The sequence below is a fragment of the Branchiostoma floridae genome, chromosome 8, assembly GCF_000003815.2.
Source record: "Branchiostoma floridae strain S238N-H82 chromosome 8, Bfl_VNyyK, whole genome shotgun sequence".
In the NCBI taxonomy this organism is placed as follows: domain Eukaryota; kingdom Metazoa; phylum Chordata; class Leptocardii; order Amphioxiformes; family Branchiostomatidae; genus Branchiostoma; species Branchiostoma floridae.
In genome coordinates, this window is record NC_049986.1 from 20077173 (window position 1) to 20096740 (window position 19568).

General features: G+C 42.0%; 1 protein-coding gene across 1 annotated transcript in view; it reads left to right on the forward strand.

Moving 5' to 3' along the window:
- Positions 1 to 7464: 7464 nt before the first annotated feature.
- The window catches only part of LOC118420622, a gene marked incomplete at its 3' end in the record, with an annotated part of 14814 nt that continues 2710 nt past the window's right edge, over positions 7465 to 19568 (forward strand). Inside the window, 17 exon segments of the mRNA XM_035827465.1 lie at positions 7465 to 7829; positions 10207 to 10227; positions 10588 to 10715; positions 11231 to 11322; positions 11734 to 11906; positions 12287 to 12453; positions 13214 to 13427; positions 14220 to 14291; positions 14757 to 14855; positions 15447 to 15479; positions 15690 to 15801; positions 16350 to 16467; positions 17097 to 17267; positions 17613 to 17759; positions 18645 to 18852; positions 19120 to 19176; positions 19436 to 19558. Of these exon segments, the coding sequence (XP_035683358.1) occupies positions 7763 to 7829; positions 10207 to 10227; positions 10588 to 10715; positions 11231 to 11322; positions 11734 to 11906; positions 12287 to 12453; positions 13214 to 13427; positions 14220 to 14291; positions 14757 to 14855; positions 15447 to 15479; positions 15690 to 15801; positions 16350 to 16467; positions 17097 to 17267; positions 17613 to 17759; positions 18645 to 18852; positions 19120 to 19176; positions 19436 to 19558 (2002 nt within the window).

Here is a 19568-nt window from a genome sequence, read left to right on the forward strand (position 1 = left end):
CAAATTGAAAGTAAATGACCAATATGTTCGCTTCCTTGAGCAGTTGTGGCTGTTCCTATGTTAAAACTTCATGATACTTTCATCCATTACCCTGAACTTGAAGGTCAAAAATTAACTAACTGGTGCAATGCTGACCAAAAAAGCTTCCTAACACTTTGCAATAAAGACTGAAAGAACTTTAATTCCAAGGATGGGTTATATTTCGGGATCTCCCATCCGAATGTTCATACCATTCCACTGGGGGTACCACTTCTATATATTCAGAGGCTCACTATGAGAGGTCATGGTTCGTAGGTCAAAGTTTCTTACCTGACCTTTGCCCTGAGATGACATTGAGGGTCATACTTGCTGTCTTTCCAATTGAGGTGCTAAACATCATTCCGAACATTTCAACCACTGTTAACCTTGTTTAAGAGAAACAAGTTTGAAATCAGTTTAAAAAGCAGTTTGTAAAAAATCATGTCTCAACTTTGCATGTCCTCTTGTTGGAAAAGTGTGTATTCTTCATACATAAAAGCCATTGTATATATTACATTCAATGTATGCCACTTAAAAGCTTACTAAACAGGGCTAAAACGCAGCTTCAAGTTTTACTGGGGCTGTGACATGTATGTGCTAATATTAAAGGGGCTATGAGTATGGCATCTGTTTCAATGTAGGATGTAAAGAATAAAGTATTAGAGCTCTTAGGCTTACATGGTAACAATGTTTCTCTTGAAAAGGTATTAAACACAACAACAAACAAACTTGCAACAATCATACTCTGATAATACAATACTATGACAACTTGAATGAAGACTAAAAATAACACATTATCTAAGAAATGCAAACCAGCCTAGAATACTAAAATCTTGACTTTATAGCATCGGCTTCACCATATCGTTTCATGCAAAGTGACATTAACAAATTGAATGTACTCAATATCTTTGGTACATAATCCAGATATTTTGCATGTTTGTTCTCATCATACACTCAGAGTCTTTGAAAAGCTCTGTGGAACTATGATATTTGTCACCATTATAAACATATCTTTGTGTATCTATGCGGCAAAACCTGTTGTGGACTTACTTTTGCCATATTTTTTTAATGAAAAAATATGTGGAATACATGTATATTCCACAAGTATTTCCATAATGCAGTTGACTAACATTTGTCTTACTGACTTAGACATTTAGTTATGTCTGCAAATTTACACATTTTATTTTTTTTCTGGCATTTATCATATAATCTGTTTTTTTTAATTCTATTAAAGGCATAACTTTCTAATATCATTTACCTGCAGGACAGGAAAGAATGGAAGTTTTATTCTAATGATTTATTAACAATTCTTTTTACTTTTATGATGTATTATATTATTATTAACCAAATGTTAAATTTATCGTCCTAACACCAATTTTCGAGTTGTGGAGGGGTTTGAAAATAAAGCAACTGCGTAGCATGTTGCTGTTGTTGAAATTGCCAAGGAAGATTGTGACACATCCAAATGTGTAGAAATGTGGAAAAGAGGTGAATATTTACTTGTTATTTTGTCTTTTATTATTGAAGTCAACTCATCAAACTTAAATGAATATTTTTAAAGATATTATTGCCTAAAGACAAACTCTGCTAACCAAATGGATGAAAAACTTAATATCATTCGAAAACATGGTTAAAACGTCTTGATATAATGTATTTGTCGAATGTTTCCATAATGTATTGTACATGTACCATTAGTCTCTGCAGTATGACATATAATCCTAACACTTATATCATTCCTGCATATGTACTTTTTACTTTAAAAGATAAACAAGTATTTCATGTATTACAGTAGAAGCCGTCTAACTGCACTTCCCATTCGCCAGCACATTTTTTGCAATTATCCGGATGGTGCAACAAAGCGAAGTTATTCAGCTGGACCGCATCACTATGGGACTTTGGGATTTTGTGCAATTAACAGAAGTGTGCAGTTATCCGTTGTGCAATTAACTGGCTTCTACTGTAGTCCAAATGACTTTCATGAATATTACACTCTTGTACGAGGGGGTTTCAAAAAGTAATGTCACTAGTTTCATGACAGGCTCATTTTTACACCGAGTGAGTTGAAATTTGGTACAGTGGTAAAGGCATATATCCTCTTGAAAGTGAGATATCCCACTTTGTTGTTCACGTTTTTATGAGTGACTGAGTTGAGTTCAAGATGACCACACCCTTGTTTTCCCGTCGACAGAAATTAGAGGTTCAATTAAGGTGCAATTGATAATGTCCCTGACTCACTTGCAGCAATTGTATGAAACTAAAACTGCACATGTATCAAGTTCCATTTATCCGTAAGACACATGTCAATTTTTGCCTTTTAAATCCAATCATGTTTTCTTTTTTCGTTCCTTGGGAGAAGTAAGGTATGACCCCGGTCATCAGTGCCGTTAATCAGGGGTGGGCTGATTTAAGTTTCTGTAGTGGACTTTTCAATAAAAAGAAAGAGATCAAACTTTGCACACTTCTTGGTCTAGAGACAACTAATAACTGTGCCAAGTTTCGTATCTTTTAGTTGATGGCAAATTAGTCTACAAAACCTTTGATAAATAAACCACGTATTTGGCTATTAATCAAACTGCCTGTAATATAGTAACTCGCTCCTTCCTAGCAGCCGTAAAAGATGAACCATTGGGAGTTCAGATATGAAAATTGGCATGTAACTTATAAAGACATTTGTTATTATACAGGTGAAATTTCGGCTCTTACAGTAGTTATAAGAGGGTCAGATCTAGAGGAACTGATCTTCTGACAAACTTCCAGGGGTATGGTTATCTTGAAATCAACTCAGTTGCTCATAAAAATTTTAACAACAAATTGAGATATTCTAATCTCAAGAGAATATATGCCTTTACCTTTGTGCCAAATTTCATCTCATTCAAGGAAAAAATGAGCCTGTTATAAAACTAGTGACATTACTTTTTGAAGCACCCTCGTATCATTCCTGTATCTGTACTTAAGATATCCAAGTATTTTACATATTAGTCCAGATCACTTTCATGATTGTTGTAGTTACATGTTTACAATGTTTCAGGGCTCGAAAATATCACGTACTTAAAAACTTAACTTGAAAGTTCATCTGTGTTGGTAAAAGTCATTCTTGAACTAGTTCAACTGTAATATCCAACACAAAAATTGGACTCACCCAAATTTTTAACTGAACAGCACTAGTCTTTGTCAGGAAGTAGATTGTTCATTCCTTGACAAAGACTGGTGTTGTTCGGTCGAAAATTTGGGTGAGTCTAATTTTTATGTTGGATATTACAGTTAAACAGTTAAACTCAAGTCTCTAGTTCAAGATTACTTAAAAACTTGTTTTGTTTAGTCCAGAGAGTCCTTAATGAATGTACTTTTTGTTGGAACTACGGAGCTGAAAACATGCCCTTAACTTGCCTTACCCGCGCCAAGAGTTTTCATGAGGTAGAATTAATAAAATAAGCTTCAGCTATCCTGGTGGTTGTGTGAACATTATTTCACGTTGATAAGAAGACAGTATTGACTTGAACTTTATTTGGATCCACAATTAACTTGACATTTCTGTCAGCTATTCTCCCTGTGGTCCTACACATTACGCCATAAGATACATCAATACAATATCACTGTGATAAAGGACATAAGAGCAAGGCTACAAAAATAATCACACTTGAATTACATCAGATTCACCATACATACGTGTACATTACTGCAAAATGAGAGAAAATACATGTCCGTGCAATAACTGTCCTATCAAGTGTTGTGTTCCAGTGGTGAGACATACGATAGAGGAAACATTTTGTCCGCCATCATACTAGTGGGAAGGGGGTATAAACAGACGACCAAAACAAGCCGAAACCTAACCTCTGCTTGGAGAAGAGTACACACATGTAGCTGAAAATGCGTTCTATGGTCAATAATTATCTGTTTACAAACACACAGCCCGCTTGCAAGGGCCGAAGCCATATGTCACCTAAGATGTATTGTTCTAGCTGTAAGGCGCTCTAATGAGTTTGTTCTACAGTTTGCATGTCTGCTTTACCTCTTCTCGGCTCTTTTACGAGCGATAACGTAATCCGCTTAAGGCGTCCAAAGCAAACTTTACACTGGGCGATGCGATGTTATGTGTTTTACAAAAAAACACTTGATGTAAGAACTTTATTTTAGGACATAAAGTTGCTCAATTTCTAAGATCCTAGGCTTACAAGACTTCTTCGTAGTCTTACGACCATAAACTAACCCTTAAGAAGGCTTCCTAGAAAGCCGGGCGTTTCTTGAGACAAATATTTACTGTAGGATGTTTGTTACTAGCTTGTCGTACGACATATGGGCGGAGATAATTGTGAATCGTTTGTTCTGATTCATGTAGGGTGGGAGGGACTCTAAACAATCGCTTGTGTTTACTCATAGTTGGGATTGTCTTGATCTGTATGTCTGGAAATGGACGCCAACAAACTCTTACAACGATTTGTACCTGAGCCAAGTTTCTCGACTACTATTACTAGATGTTATTGTATTGTTATTGTCTCTAGTGGCGTGGCTATGTGTGGTAGATGTTGCTCCTTCAGGAGTAGATGTCACGTATTAAACGTTTTTGTTTTTCGGTATATTCTGAAGAATGATGACAAAGCAAAGAACATGCTATTTTCTTGCGGCGTTCTGCATTTTGCTTTTGGCTTTTGCAAGCTTCTTTGTTTTTGTTTTTAAACTCATTGGAAGATCATAAAGGTTTTATGATCGTCCAGGCTGTTTTCCCATTCTCATCCTATAGTCATGCTCCAGATCGAGCACCGTTGACTGTTCTTCAAGCAGAGGTTTGATCAGTAGTGGCCTGGATTTCTTTCTTACCTTCCCTCGCGAAATCCCGGCCACTCCTTTTCCCGAGACCTTACCTCTGCTTGGAGAATATCTTTTGCAGCATACAGTTAACCCGATGACTTTAGATAACACCATGTTGACCATATGTTACGGTCTGCGTGTGTAGTGATTCATTGTAAACTGTGCACACTTTGTACGCATGCTGACGTCTGTAACTTGCGTCCAACAAATTAAAGGTGCCGGAAATCTTTTAAACCCGTTGAAAAATCAAAGTCTTCTTGTGAGTAAATATTGTCACAGTGGTGCACGCCTCCAAATTAGTAAGAGTTTCCCGCAAATCATTTGATATGTTCGACATGAAATGAGACTATTAATCAAAGTACAGAGGGACCCCCAGAGTCTATACACAGCATTTGCACTTTGATACCTTGCAAGGTGGTACATTGATATTTATGAACACAACAGTGATTTTCTCAAATTTTTCTACATATACATATACACATACATACATGCACCCAAACAAGCGGATACAAAATGGAGAAACAAGTTTATGAAAATATCAACATGTTGACTCTTAGATATCGTTTACACAACTGGTCCTTAAGTCTTCTCTGTCGCATTTACCTATTAATACACAGTAAGGTTCATCTTCTCTTACACTGTAGTTAAATGTATCTATAGGAAGGAAGGAATGTACTGAATTCTTTCGAATCAGCATCATTTACCCAGGAGCGGCTTCAGGGGTACGCTAGTTCCGTCACGTATACATGTACTATAACCGATCATGTAAAGTACATACCTCCGACTCCCTAACCTAAGCTATTTTATGCTCTAGTTGCGCAATACAAAAGTATGTAAGCTCTTTGTAATGTTTCAGTTAGTAGCCTGAGTACTATCTTCTGTAGTGACCGCTGGCTCAATACCCTTAAGCTTGCTGGTCTGTGGTAAGGTATTGAGTCAGCAGTCACTTCGGAGGGATGGGTACCGGTACAAAACCGGTTTTCCTCGTTGTACTGATCAGGAAAAACCGGACCCGAAAAAAAATCAGTAGACCGGATGTTAGACTGATTAGAAAGTGATCCAGATTATACCGGCTGGCGTTAACTTGTTTGGGCGCTTACAGGTCCACGAAAATAACTAGAGGGAAGTAGAGGAGAGTTTATACTTATTTTTACCGAGTTTCTACAGTCAAACTTCGTCTTAATTAGCAGAGACGTTAGTGTTGTTAACATGGAGATCGGACTTTAAACTCCAGTAGAAGTCGGACACTACATCAGATTCTATTGTAAAAAAATTAGATCATTGTTTAGAGTATTCCCCAATCACAAATTTTCACAGGCGATTACCCAACCCTCAGTAGTCAAGCTAAAAAGAGAGTGGATTGTATTGAAGATTCCTCTAACGAAAAACTGTATGTTGTATTCAAGCAGCCATTTTGCCTCAAGTTTTTGTGCTGCGAAGCTGTTATTTGTACATGTCTCATGTCGTTGCATGTTATTGTGCTAGTATTGCGCAACAATGATGAATGAATGTCGGTGATCTTTAATACATACTCAACACATGTTTAGCTACGATAAGTTTTGTTTGATTCATATCAAATCAAACGAATATAGTAGCTTTTGACATGCCCGTACGATGAACCAAAGGCGGTAACTGATTTTTCAGCGATTAGAGATGAAATATTTGTCAACATTCCGAATTGCCCCCCGTGTTTCTCAGGTGGACAATGTTTACCGTGAAAAATGCCTCCAGTCAGCACTGGGTTACTGACAGCCATTGTTCTGGGGCAACGGCAAATCTATTTCATGTTTTGCGTTCTTTACTTTGAGACTTGCAGACCTAAGATACTTCTAATAGAGGTTTTAGATTTCTTCTAGGTCTAAAAGGTACAAGCTCCCCTCGTTTGTGATTGTATCCGCTTCCCTGCCTCCTCCGACAAAACGTGTAAGAAGTAAGAACTGAAATAGACAATGTGTTCGGAAAGTGTCATATACGTCGGCGACAATGTAAGAGTTGAATGATACAGTAAGAACTATCAGGAACGAAACATGGCAACCTAATAAAGATACTCATTTACCCAACATAGAGAGCCTATACCGAGCACATACTAGTACAACATGTACCTCATACGCCCAAAGACTACTTCGTATCTCGAGGTTACTTTACTGAGCTCACGACCTTTGAACGCTCGACTGTACGGACGGTTCTTCACCATACATGTATGTACGACGTGACGACAACGCCATCACGCCAAGTCGTTCGACGGTAAAAATGAAAAAAAAAAAGCAAATTCTGGTAAAAAATGTTGATGAAGGGAGAACGGTATTCTCTTGAGTTGTCTCCAAGCAGAGGTTGAAAGGGCAGGTCGTTGCGTTTTCTGACTGCCTTTAATGATAAAGTTGGTCTTTTAGTCGGTCACACAGCTCTGCTGGAATGCAACCACGACGCTAACCAGGGAACTCTCCTGCCCCTGCCTACATGTGCCATATGGGCGCCAGGTCCAGGTGATAAGCCGTGTACACCTGCTTGTTTTGATCGCGCCACCGATTCACAAACCAAACACCTGTCCTGACCAACGGTCACCGGAGTTAAACATCAACTCAGCCTTCCTCCCGCAAACAGAACAGCAAAACACTTCAGATCACGCCATTCATTCTTCCTCACGCATTCTTGGAGAATCTCCAACCCGCAAAACTCACAGGTATAAAAGAACAAGTGACTTGTTGACAACGAACCAAGGACGGAGGTGTCAGAGAGCCCCGAAAACACTCCCGAAAACATACCTGTACAAGTTTTACACGATACGGCCTCTGATTGGTTAGCACCTGCACCACGTGATCCGAGCTGGTCCGAACTAGTCCGCTCCTTGCCTCAGAACAAAGGTAACATCCACACTCGAAGGAGCGCAAAAGCAGAACTCTCTTTCTTCAAGAAACGTTTGGAAACTTTTTGAGACAAGATGTTGCGCGTTGCAACTTTAGCGCTGTTGGTGTTTGCTGTAGCCGCCGCCCCTACAGATTATAGAGGTGAGTTGGGTTCTGTGGCGTTATAATTAATATCAAGATAAGTTGAAAAACTTTTTACCATATTATGTTAATGTGTTGACTTGAAAGTCTTTGATCAAGTCGCATTTTCCTAACTTTTTCATAACTTGCCTTATTTACTGTTACTTTTATGTTTGTATCTAATATTTTGGCTGTTTGGCAAAACTTTTATTTTCATCCCAAAAACACAACAAATTTGACCTTTCTTCGGTGATCTTTCGCTCTCTTGAAGTATACAGGTGGTTTTATGAGACAAGAAACTTTGTTCGTTTGAGACGTACTTTTCGCAAAATGTATTACGTAGTTTATGGACTTGTTGCCAAACTTCAGTTCTTGAGTCTGAAAGTTTTCAGCGTTTATTCACTATACTTGACCGCGCACCGAACGATTCTTGATCAAAACCGGTAACCAAAATCGTCCTTCTTGCAATCGGACGCTAGACAACTCTGCTACAACTGTACTGTTTACATGTTCTTGTTCACACATGTAACTTTCCTACCAAATGTAAAATTCCTACCAAGAAATAGTGTCCGGTTAGATAAACAAGGATAAGGGTTTTCGTCCATCTTTTGCGAAAAGACGCGTCCTAGTCCCCGACGTGGTCCAATCTGTAACATTCCGTGACAAAACAAGAAAAAAACACGTGACTGGTAAACACGTGGCGTGTTATCAAGTCCTTTTTCTAGATCACCTATTTAAAAACTCGAGTTCGGAAAACAACAAGAATGTTTGTGCGTTAGGCCAAGGTCATTATATAAAGTCGAAGTCCTTAGTTAGGCGAACTCCATATACAGTACGTTACAGCAATGAACGACAAAGTTCGATTCCTTCATCATATAATTGGTCCTTTTTACCCAGGGAACTCTAAATTGTCCCAAAACAGTGTCCCTAAAAGGAGTCTTATTTGTACGTCGATGAAGGTTAAAAGCTGCACAATGTTACATTAAATCTTAAGACCTATGCCACATTTCCAAACCAGGGCCCGGCCGGACAGCCTTCGAGAATGAAAAGTATGATGTAAAAGATACCAAACCGTACAAAACGGACAGAGAATAGTCGTGGGCATAATTTGTGCATATTTTTTAGTTTTGCGTATACATTTCTATTATTCGTTTCCACAAACGACCCGGCCCGACTCCGGTTTGGAAATGTAACGTTAGCCGTTACGTTAACGTTAGGACAAAATTTGCAAAGACTGCAAATTTGATAAACTTGTAACTGTTACCTTTATATACATATCTTATTTTTTCACGCTCTTAACACACCACCTTGCCCTGATCATGATCAGCGATCACATGGCGTTAACGTTATCTCACCTTCTGTCAATCTGTACATATTTACAGACCAGCTTATCTTTCCAGCCTCTCTTATATAGCCCGGTAAATAAAACCATTTATCACACACCTATCGCGCGTTGTCGGCAACAGTGCAGGATTGCTTTGATCGATTTCCTGTCAACATATATGTTGTTCTCACCTTTGAACCGCCTTTTTATAGTTTTGAAATGCTGAAACTTTAAGAGCACAGTAGAGTGAATGACAGCTTATTATTCATCACCACTGCATAAGGACCGTCTAACCATTGCGGCCTGTAACGTTTTGGCGGTCATTTACCGAATTTCCTTGATCCCATGCCCGAGCAATATGAATGCTGTCAACATAGTGACCATCTATTGACTGTATCCATTTTATTTCTGGGTCTTCATGCTCAACAACTGGTCACTTTTTTCTATGAGCATAGCTAAGCGTTGGATCATGTCAACTAATTTTACATGCGTCACATAATGTTCCTTCTCACACCGACGCCAAAGTCCTCCGCTTGGCCAACACGAGTTGCCGTGATATGAATGCACGTGGCATTACTCTTCACCCTTCAAGGCCGATCATGCAGTCCGGGGCTGGTAGACTTTGACTTTGGTAGGCGCTATATGCCGACAGTAAACGTTTTCAGCTGGCCGTTTCTTCAGAAAGCAAATATTGACCTACCAAAATTAATCAAATCATGACGATACGATATCAGGGAACCATCTTGTACATACGCTAAAGAAGAGTGATGGATGTAACTAGAAATGTTCGGAAGTAGATTTCCGTTTGTATCCAGTTGTAGAGATTGAATTGTATTTGGACATTGTTAACCTCGATGTCCAACATTCATAAATGCATCTTATAGATACTGATACCGTACTGATAAACGTATGTTTATAAAAATCTTCAGCCTCAGTTATTCAACACTCAACAATAGATCCAGACTTCTTTGACCTTAACCTTTATTACCACATCACAAGCGTTGAGAAAGACATGCATTGAATAGTTGATATTTGTCTTCCACAAGCTCACCTCACTGTCTCTGTATTTTTCAGGTTCATCAGAAAAATGTGATGGTAAGTACACCTATTTCATGTTCATATCACTAACCTAGTGTTTTTTCCCTGTAGAATAGTAAAATATGGGCTTTATCAGATCGCTTCATACAACGCCTGTACAAGGATAGCAATAAAAGGTCGTTCGATGTACAAATGGTAATGATTAATGAGTTTATTGCAAATCCTTGCCAGAGAGCTAACGTTAATTACAATTGGCACGAAAGGGACGGAAAAATGGTAAAACATGACAGCGACTGAAAGCTACATGTAACTTTTAAGCTGGCATGTAACGCTTTTGAGAGAGTTTGACGGCTGTATGATGACTGCTAGATGAGTTTAGCTGTCTTCTATAGTACTTACTGTTGTCTCTTGTCGCAGGTGAGAACCGCCTGTCCCCCGGCAATGAGTACACCTACGACTACACAGTGGAGGGCTACAGGAAGCCGCTCGCTAACGTGGAGGACAAGATCCTCTGGTTCAAATGGCAATGCTCCGCACACATCAAGGTACGTGTGTGTCACTATGTGTGTGTGTGTGTGTGTGTGTGTGTGTGTGTTTGTGTGTGTGTCAATAATGTGTTGCTAACATCATGTGTGTGTTGATTCCTGTATGCGTGTGTGCCTCTGTGTGTGTGCACATGTGTATGTGTGTGTGTGTGTGTGTGTGTGTGTGTGTGTGTATGTGTGTGTGTGTGTGTGTGTGTGTGTGTGTGTGTGTGTGGTGGGTGAGGGGAAGAAAGACAGAAAAAGAGAGGGAGAGAGAGAGAGAGAGAGAGAGAGAGAGAGAGAGACAAAGACAGAGACAGAGACAGAGACAGAAACAGAGACAGAGACGAGCGAGAGGGAGTTAGATAAATTGAGAGAATAGAAGTTTGACAAAGTAGTACAGAGCCGAGAAACAGACGGACAGAGACAGAGAGAATGGTAGATATAGTGTTTGAATTGGCTACTTTTTCCAGGTCTTATCTTAGACTTATATTCTTTAAAGCGTCTTTTTCATTCTAACCTTTGTTCCTCCCCAGGTTTATGGCCCCTGTGAGATGGTGCTGTCCACCCCGTCCTGCGATGTGCTGAAGGCCGTGACCTCTGACATGGAGGAGGAGCGTGAGTACAGGTAGGTCAAAAGTCAAAGGTTGTCTTGTCATAGCTGTGAAGAGAGGTGACGCCATTTTTGGCGACGCCTCAGGGGCGGGGCCGTCACTAATGTACTATTCATACCAATATTCTAAGCCTTGTTTTGCCTTTGATTGTGGGTTTCCGTCGCTTCCTTGAAGGCTAATGCTTGCACAAGAAAAGGAGAACCTCTCCGCTTTGGGCCTCTTAAGTAGTTATTTAAGATGAAAACTTAAGTCGTTATAACCAGAGTTGAAGGTCGATGTAGACTTCCAATCAGACTTGACTTGAAAAGTGACGAGTTTTGAACATCTGCGTCCTGTTATCCCAAAAATCTTTTGTGTTGAAAGTTAAATCGATTTATCTAGACCTGTATAACGTTTTTCTTCTTGCTAACACACACACATCCCAGGACGTTCCCCCACGGCAAGTCGTACACCCGTGAGTTCACGGAGGACGTTGACCTTCCGTTCTACATGAACCTTGGCGAGGTCACCAGCGTGTCCCCCAAGCTGGACGGTCCGCTGCACGTGCTCAACCTGCACAGGGACTTGCTCTCCATGCTGCAGCTCCCCACCAGACTCGGTAGGTGGCGAGATTGCGTTTGGTTTGGTTTGATACAGATATCAATAGAGTTAATTCCAGTTATGGCGGCCATGTTGGATTTCCGGGGTCATGGCATCAGAACGAGGCTGCAGGTGGTGGCAGTTGCTCTCCATGTTGCAGCTCCCCACCAGACTCGGTAGGTGGCGAGATTTGTTTGCTTTGGTTTGATACAGATGTCAATTTAATAGTCACCAGCGTTTCCGCCAAACTGGACGGGCCACTGCACGTGCTCAACCTGCACAGGGACCTGCTCTCCATGCTGCAGCTCCATTCTAACAGCTCCGTCTCCTTGGCGTCGCCAAAATGTAAGGCCACCGTGTTTGTTTGTTTGTTTACCTGTTTTTATTGTTGTTTACCAGACGACCTTGAGCAGATCACTGCCCACCGCAGCGTGCACGGCGACTGTGCGCCCAAGTACGAGATCACGGACAGCGTGGACCTGTCCGGCACAAGCGTGGCGCTCGGAGTGCGCATGGTCAAGGACATGTCCAAGTGTCAGCACCCAGACAACGTCTTCCAGGACGAGGTGAGGCTACAAACAAACAAACAAACAAACAAACAAACAAACAAGTAAACAAACAAACGCACATACACACCAGCGTGGCGCTCGGAGTGCGCATGGTCAAGGACATGTCCAAGTGCTAGCACCCTGACAACGTCTTCCAGGACGAGGTGAGGCTACAAAACAGACCACTCTGATCAAAGGAACACTCGTTTCACCAGAACATCTACTTTGATGAGGAAGCATAATATTTAACTTAATGGATATGTGTAAAACAAAAATACGATACCATTGGGCTCACCCCAAAGTATTGTGTGCGAGTGAAAAAAAGGGCTATGAATGGGGGTATCTGAGTAGCCTAACGTGATGTTCAGTCCAGGTAGACAGCCCAGGTAGCCAGCCCACCTTTTTCCGTAAGCCTTTTTTGCTAGGAGGAAGAAAAGAGAAAGAACACACCAGCAAAAACAATATGTTTTCTTTCTTGAACTAGTTGAACTGTAAAATTCAACACGAAAATTGGACTCACCCAAATTTTCCACTGAACAGAACCAGTCTTTGCCAAGGAATGAACAATCCACTGCTACCGTGACGTCACGTTATGCAGACAGAGCACGTGACTCAGTGAACAGTGGATCATAGGTTGCAGGAAGGCTATGGCGCCCACCATCTCTGTTCAGGAATGGTTGTAAAGTTCTGTTGTACATATACCAACACAGATGAACGTTCAAGTTAATATGTTTTCTTCTTAATCAAAACATTAACAAAATCCCCTCCCCCTCCCCAGGTAATGGATGAGACCCTGGGTAGCGCCTCCCAGCAGTGTGATTACGTCATGAGCGAGGAGGGTCAGATCGACAAGGTCACGTGCCGCGAGCAGACCCCGGATAACTACCTGCACCACAACAACCCCTTCCTCATCGCCAACAACACCCGCAAGCTCGTCTTCGTCAAGAAGGACCCCCTCAAGGTGCTGCGCTCTGAGGACGCCTACGACAAGGGTGAGTTGGCCTGTAGATGTCTTACACGTTTGAGAGGGAGGGAGGGAGAGGGAGACAGAGAGAGACAGAGAATCAACGAAAGACGGAGAGAGAGTGAAAGTGGGAGAAGGATGAGAGATAGCTTTAGAGAGTGAGGTAGAGAAAGAGAGCTGTAGGGAGACAGAGAGAGCTAGAGAGGGGGGGGCAGAGACAGATAAAGATATATTATATATATATATATATAGAGAGAGAGAGAGAGACAAAGAGAGAGAGAGAGAGAGAGAGAAAGAGCTAGAGAGATATAGATAGAGAGGGAATGCTTAATGTTTCCTCATCGCCAACAACACCCGCAAGCTCGTCTTCGTCAAGAAGGACCCACTCAAGGTTCTTAGGTCTGAGGATGCCTACGACAAGGGTGAGTCGAGCTGAAGACATCTCACAGAGAGATAGAAAGATAGACAGACAGACAGACAGACAGACAGAGACTTAGAGAGAGATGAGAGCTAGAGAGAGAGAGAGAGAGAGAGAGAGAGATACATGTAGATGGAGAGAGAGAGGAGACAGAGAGACAGAAGAAAGAGAGAGACAGAGAAATAGATAGAGACGGAGAGATAGATAGATACAGAGAGAGCTAGAGAGAGATGAGAGAGCTATGGAGAGAGAGCTAGAAAGAGAGAGGAGATGAGAGAATTGTTGACGATTCGATATCTTGTTCCTAATCATGAACTAAAATCATACTCTTTAGTCTTAGACTAGCGCTTTGTCATCTTTGAATTCTGAAAAGGCAACGCTTATGACGCATTTGTTTCACAGAGGGCCGCTACAAGGATGATCTCATCTTCAAGATAGACGAGCCTGTCCAGCCTAAGTCCAAGGGGAGGAAGAGTAAGTATTGGCTTCTTATCTTCAAGTTGTTCCTTTACGAAACCTGATCTTTGCGCACACGTAAAGCCTTTGTAAAGCATTTGTAAAGGTTTATGCAAAAAGCAGTTACTCAAGCAACTGGATATGATTTTGGAAACGGTCAGATCTAGACTTTTTAGATAGAATCTTTCGTCAGTGACACAGCGTAGTTGCTTGAGTGATTGCCAATTGGCGTATCTTATTACCCAACTAAAGGATTTCTTTCATGTAAAATGCATTGGATTCCAAATGAGGCCAAAGCATGACGTGGTATGGTTGCATCTTCGGAGAAACCATTCTACAAATATTTCTTTTATTTTCGTACTTCAGTAGTTGTGGTCCACTGTGTTCTGCTGATGCAGTAGTCTGGACATTCTACATCAACGATCAGTCTTCAGTGACATCAGAATATATCGTGCTTTAACTCGATACCTTCTCCGTTTGCAGCGCCCACTGACTGCAGGCCCGTGCGCTGCAGGATGTACTGCAAGCTCGGCTGGCAGATAGACGAGAACGGCTGTGAGATGTGCAAGTGTAACCAGCCAGGTCAGTCTGATCATACTTGTTATCACCATATATAAATAAGGCTAGGGTTTGCTCCCTAGGACTTTTTACAGGGCCGTTTTATCTCCCCTTGATTTTTCACCCTCACACACAAGGCATTGCCGCGATAGTCAACCCTGTCTGGAAGGGTGCAGATTTTGTGCTAGGGTTTCTTACCTAGGACTTCTGTGCAGGGGTGTCATCCCTGGGTTTCTGTACAGTCTAATCATACTTGTATCTATCATGGAATCTCATCCGTGCTGACAGTAATCATAGTAATCAAGTATAGTAATTAAGCTAAACTTGTCTTCCAACACAACACACGGATCAAATATTCAGTACTGAGTACCACTATACGTACTCTTTCACAGATTTTGAAAGAATCTTAATCGTCTTAGCGTATGGCTTGCATTCCGTCTTAATAGTTGTTCCAAAACGTTGCATCGTCCTGAGTTGTGACACTATCGCACAGTTTCTTAAAGACGCTTCGTTTGATTCGTCTTGGTACTCAAAATTCTCCTTCTGTAGAAAATACTCATGGTGTGTTGACTTGAGTTTCTGTCTCACCAAGTTGATCTTTTGTTTCCTTTACAGGCCAGTACCTCTTGGACAAGGAAAAGTGCATCGGTGAGTAATCACAAGATTTCTGAACCATTCCATTGACTTGAATTTTACAAGTCCTCCGCCTTTTTTCACAGGAATTTCCTGTGCTAAGTTTATAAGAAAAAAACGTTGTGTTCTATCAAAATTGTATCTTACATTTCTGGAAAACTATTACTTCCTTTTAATAAGAATTGACTAAAATGTTTTTTTTTTTTTTTTTTTTTTTACTGACAGGGAGGAACCGTTTCGAGCCCGGCCGCCGCTACATCTACAACTACACCGTGGAGGGGAAGAAGGAATCCCCCGCACACATGGGCAAGACTCTGTGGCTCAGGTCCACATACAGGTAGGATTGTGACTGTTTGGCGTTAAAAACTGGCAATGTTACAAAGATGGCAACTCGATATACATACGCAAGGTTTTTCGCTGACAGGGAGGGACCGCTTCGAGCACACATGGGCAAACTCTGTGTCTCAGGTCTACATACAGGTAAAATTGTGATTGTTTGGTATTCATCATTGGAATTGAGGCAAACCTGGCAACTTAAGTCGATATATACGTACATGTATAAAGCACGTAGTTAAGATATATGTGAGCAAGACTTCATTTAGCAATTGTTTCTGTGTCTGCGGTTAAGTATTAGACAAACGCACACGCAGGCACACAAACTCAGATACACACACACGCACATACGCACACACACACACGTACATACACAAACGCACAGACACAGAGATACACGCGCAAACAGATTTTTAGACACACACACACACACAATCGCATAATCACACGGACAGACACATACACACAAGCAAACAAAGAAACAAACAAACACACAAACAAATACTCAAACACACATGTGCAGTAACTGACCGGACCTCGTTGTTCCCACAGAGTTGTTCTGGACGCCGTTGACGCCTGCCACGCCATCATAACCACCCCCAAGTGTGAGATCATGAACGCCGAGACCAGCGACGACTCAGAGACGCCGCAGTACTCTTCTTTCGCACAGGTCAGATATTCGGCATCTAAAACTTAGTGTACTATTGCGAACTGTTTGTCAAGTCTCCGAAAATAATTTCATCAGGTTGGCAGAATAAAGGATATAGGAGAATTCTTTTTCACAACCAATTTGTACTCACTTTGCTTACGTTTGGAGTGTCAAGAAGCAGAACACTGGACAGTCAGAATCTCTGAGGATGGTGTCTGAGAGACACCAAACTTTAGCAAATTGAGTTCAAATTGCGCCTAAAAGAAGTTACTCAAGCAACTGGATATGATTTTGAAAACTGTCAGACGTTTCAGACCTGAGTTAGCGCCAAATGGCAGCCTCTCCGGACCCTAGCGATTCAGCCCCAACCTATAGTAAGCTCCTCGCAATTCAGCCGCTTGCTGCGAAGAGAGAGTAGTCGGCCCACTCGATAACAATATCTCCTTGTTTAGATACATCCCACCACAAAGCGAACAGTACGCCAGGGCTTTCACCAAGGAGTTTCTGAACATGTGTTTGTCTGGTTTATCTCCTAAAAGGGGATATACCAGTATTTCAAATAAGAAGGTGTTCACCCGTTAACTACCCATCCGATTTGAAGAAGGGCTTTTTGTCTGTTTACATATTTACTTGTTTCTATCCCACCACAGGGCGAACAGTACGCCAAGGCCTTCACCAAGGACTACCCGCTGCTGGTCTACTGGAACAAGGGTATTGTGGAGGTCATCGCCCCGCAGGTCGACATGCCGGTGTACATCCTGAACATGCGCCGTGAGATCCTCTCCCTGCTGCAGATGCCCATCGACGTGCCCGAGGGAAGGGTACGTCATCAGCATGTGACTCTGACGTAATCTAGTGCCCGCCATCTTGGTTGGTTAACTTAAAGTTTTGCCCGTATTTAGGCCACGGACGGAAGGATACAGGTCCCACATAGGAGTGCATGTCATTTTTGTTATCTTATGTCTCTGTCGTTTGGTTGTGTCCGCCATATTGATTGGTTAAAGACGTAGAAGTCCATAGATGTCGCTACCTTACTGCGTTAATTTGGTGGTAATTCTATTTGACCTTAGACATAATTTTCCGGTAACGTCGAGGTTTAACCATCCAGTATGACGTATACTTACGTCACGATCACGTGAGTGCTAACGCCCCTGTCGTGTCTGTAGGAGAAGATCCGTAACGTGTACGGAATGTGTCACCCCGAGTTCGAGATCACCGACCGCAAGATCTTCCTGAACAACCGCGTCGTCACCGGCGTCAACGTCAAGAACGAGCTGACGCAGTGCAAGCATCCCGAGAGCTCATGGGAGGAGGTAAGGCGGAAACCAAGTTCACCTTTATCCGTGGGGTAGCGTATATCCGTTGTTTAAAAAAACGGGGTACGTATTAGGGATATATATCAAGCCAACAGGCAGTGGTTACAAGTATCCCGAGAGCTCATGGGAGGAGGTAAGGCTAGGCGGAAATCTGATGTGCTGGTTACCCTAGTTCACCTGCTATCCATTCACTCTTTTACCGTACTTATCGAACTTGCCGTTGACAAAACTTCGGCCATCATATCTGTAGAAGTTCATGTGATATTTTCGTTAAGTACTGAAAGAACTGTATCTCTACTTTACCCGATTGATACGGAAGAACAAGGATGGTGATAAAACTATACGTCTACCCACTTACCTTAACTTAGCTTTTGCCTGTAATCCCTAATCCCTGTAACACGTTATGTCCTTTTTGACGAAGTCCCTCTGACGCCCCTCGTGAGTGTCCGTCTCGTAAGCGGTCCTTGCCCTTTGAAATGGCAGTCGCTTTAGGTCCTATCAACACGTACCACGATGTTTGGGAGCGTAGTTCGTGAAGTATTACTGTCTACGTTTTTTGACTCGAGTCCGAACCCAAGCTGGGTATTCGCATTTTTACCATTTATCACGACACTGACATTTGTAGTTGAAATGTTTTGTTTCTTGTCAGACCCATAAAGAGTTTTGAAACGCTCGGGGATAGTATCGACCTGTTAGTGATGTGTCAACGACCGTTTCAAACGAGGACGGCCGTTTACGAGACAAAAATTAGCACCACCTCTTCCCCTACCCACAGTCCAACCTGAGCCCTCTGTCCTCTCTTCTCTCTCTCCCTCCCTCCCTATAAAGACCCAGCCCACCTGCTGGTCCCCGGACGGTTCTCACATAACTTGTTTGCACAAGGTGTTCGGCGTGCAGCTGACCAACGCCACCAGGGAGTGCAAGTACCACCTCAGCGCCAAGGACAGGATCCAGAAGGTTTCTTGTAAGGAAGTGATGGAGGACGCCTCCCTGTCTTACAACAACCCCTTCATGATCGCCAACAGCCGCAGCACCCTGAAATTCCTTGGAACCCGCTCCCTGCCGGAGCCTGTTCCCGAACTGTCTATGGGTACGTTTGTAGTTTGTTTTCCTGGGCTCCCTCTCGTTGTAAGACCTCGTCCCCGCTCTGTCTATGGGTAGTGTGTAAAGTCAGCATATATGCATGAACATAGTAGAACCACGTCCTAACCCTGTCTGTGGGTACGTTTGTAAAGGCTTTTTTTGTATGTCCAAGTATCGTTTCAAGGAAGATTTCTGATTATACTACTGCGGATTTTTGATATAAGGAAAATTTGTAGTTTCCTGAAGAAGTGACAAAGGATATTTTTTTCCACAGAGAACCGCAGGAAGACAGACCTCGTCTTTGAGATGGAGGACCAGGCTGACAGCTCGTGTAAGAAAACTTTTGAAATTAACTGAACAAACTGTCTATCTATCTTTCTCGCTATCCATTTATTCATTCATTCATTCAACCATTCACTCATTCTTCCTTCCTTCCTTTTTTGCTTTCTCTATCTTTCTTCAATTCTTCCCCCTCTCGCTCCCTGCCTCCTTCCCATCCTACCTCCATCCATCCATCCACCCATCGACCAATCCATCTATTCCCCTTTCTCTATGTATATGATACATGACATTATTTTTCTTCTCTCCAGCTGAGAAGGAGGAGGATAAGGAAGAAGAGGAGGACCCGAAGGAGAGCATGATCGAGCTGAAGAAAGAGAAGGGAGAGCCGGTCACGAAGAGCCACGTGGAACACGAGGACTTCGAGTGCAAGGGTGAGAATAC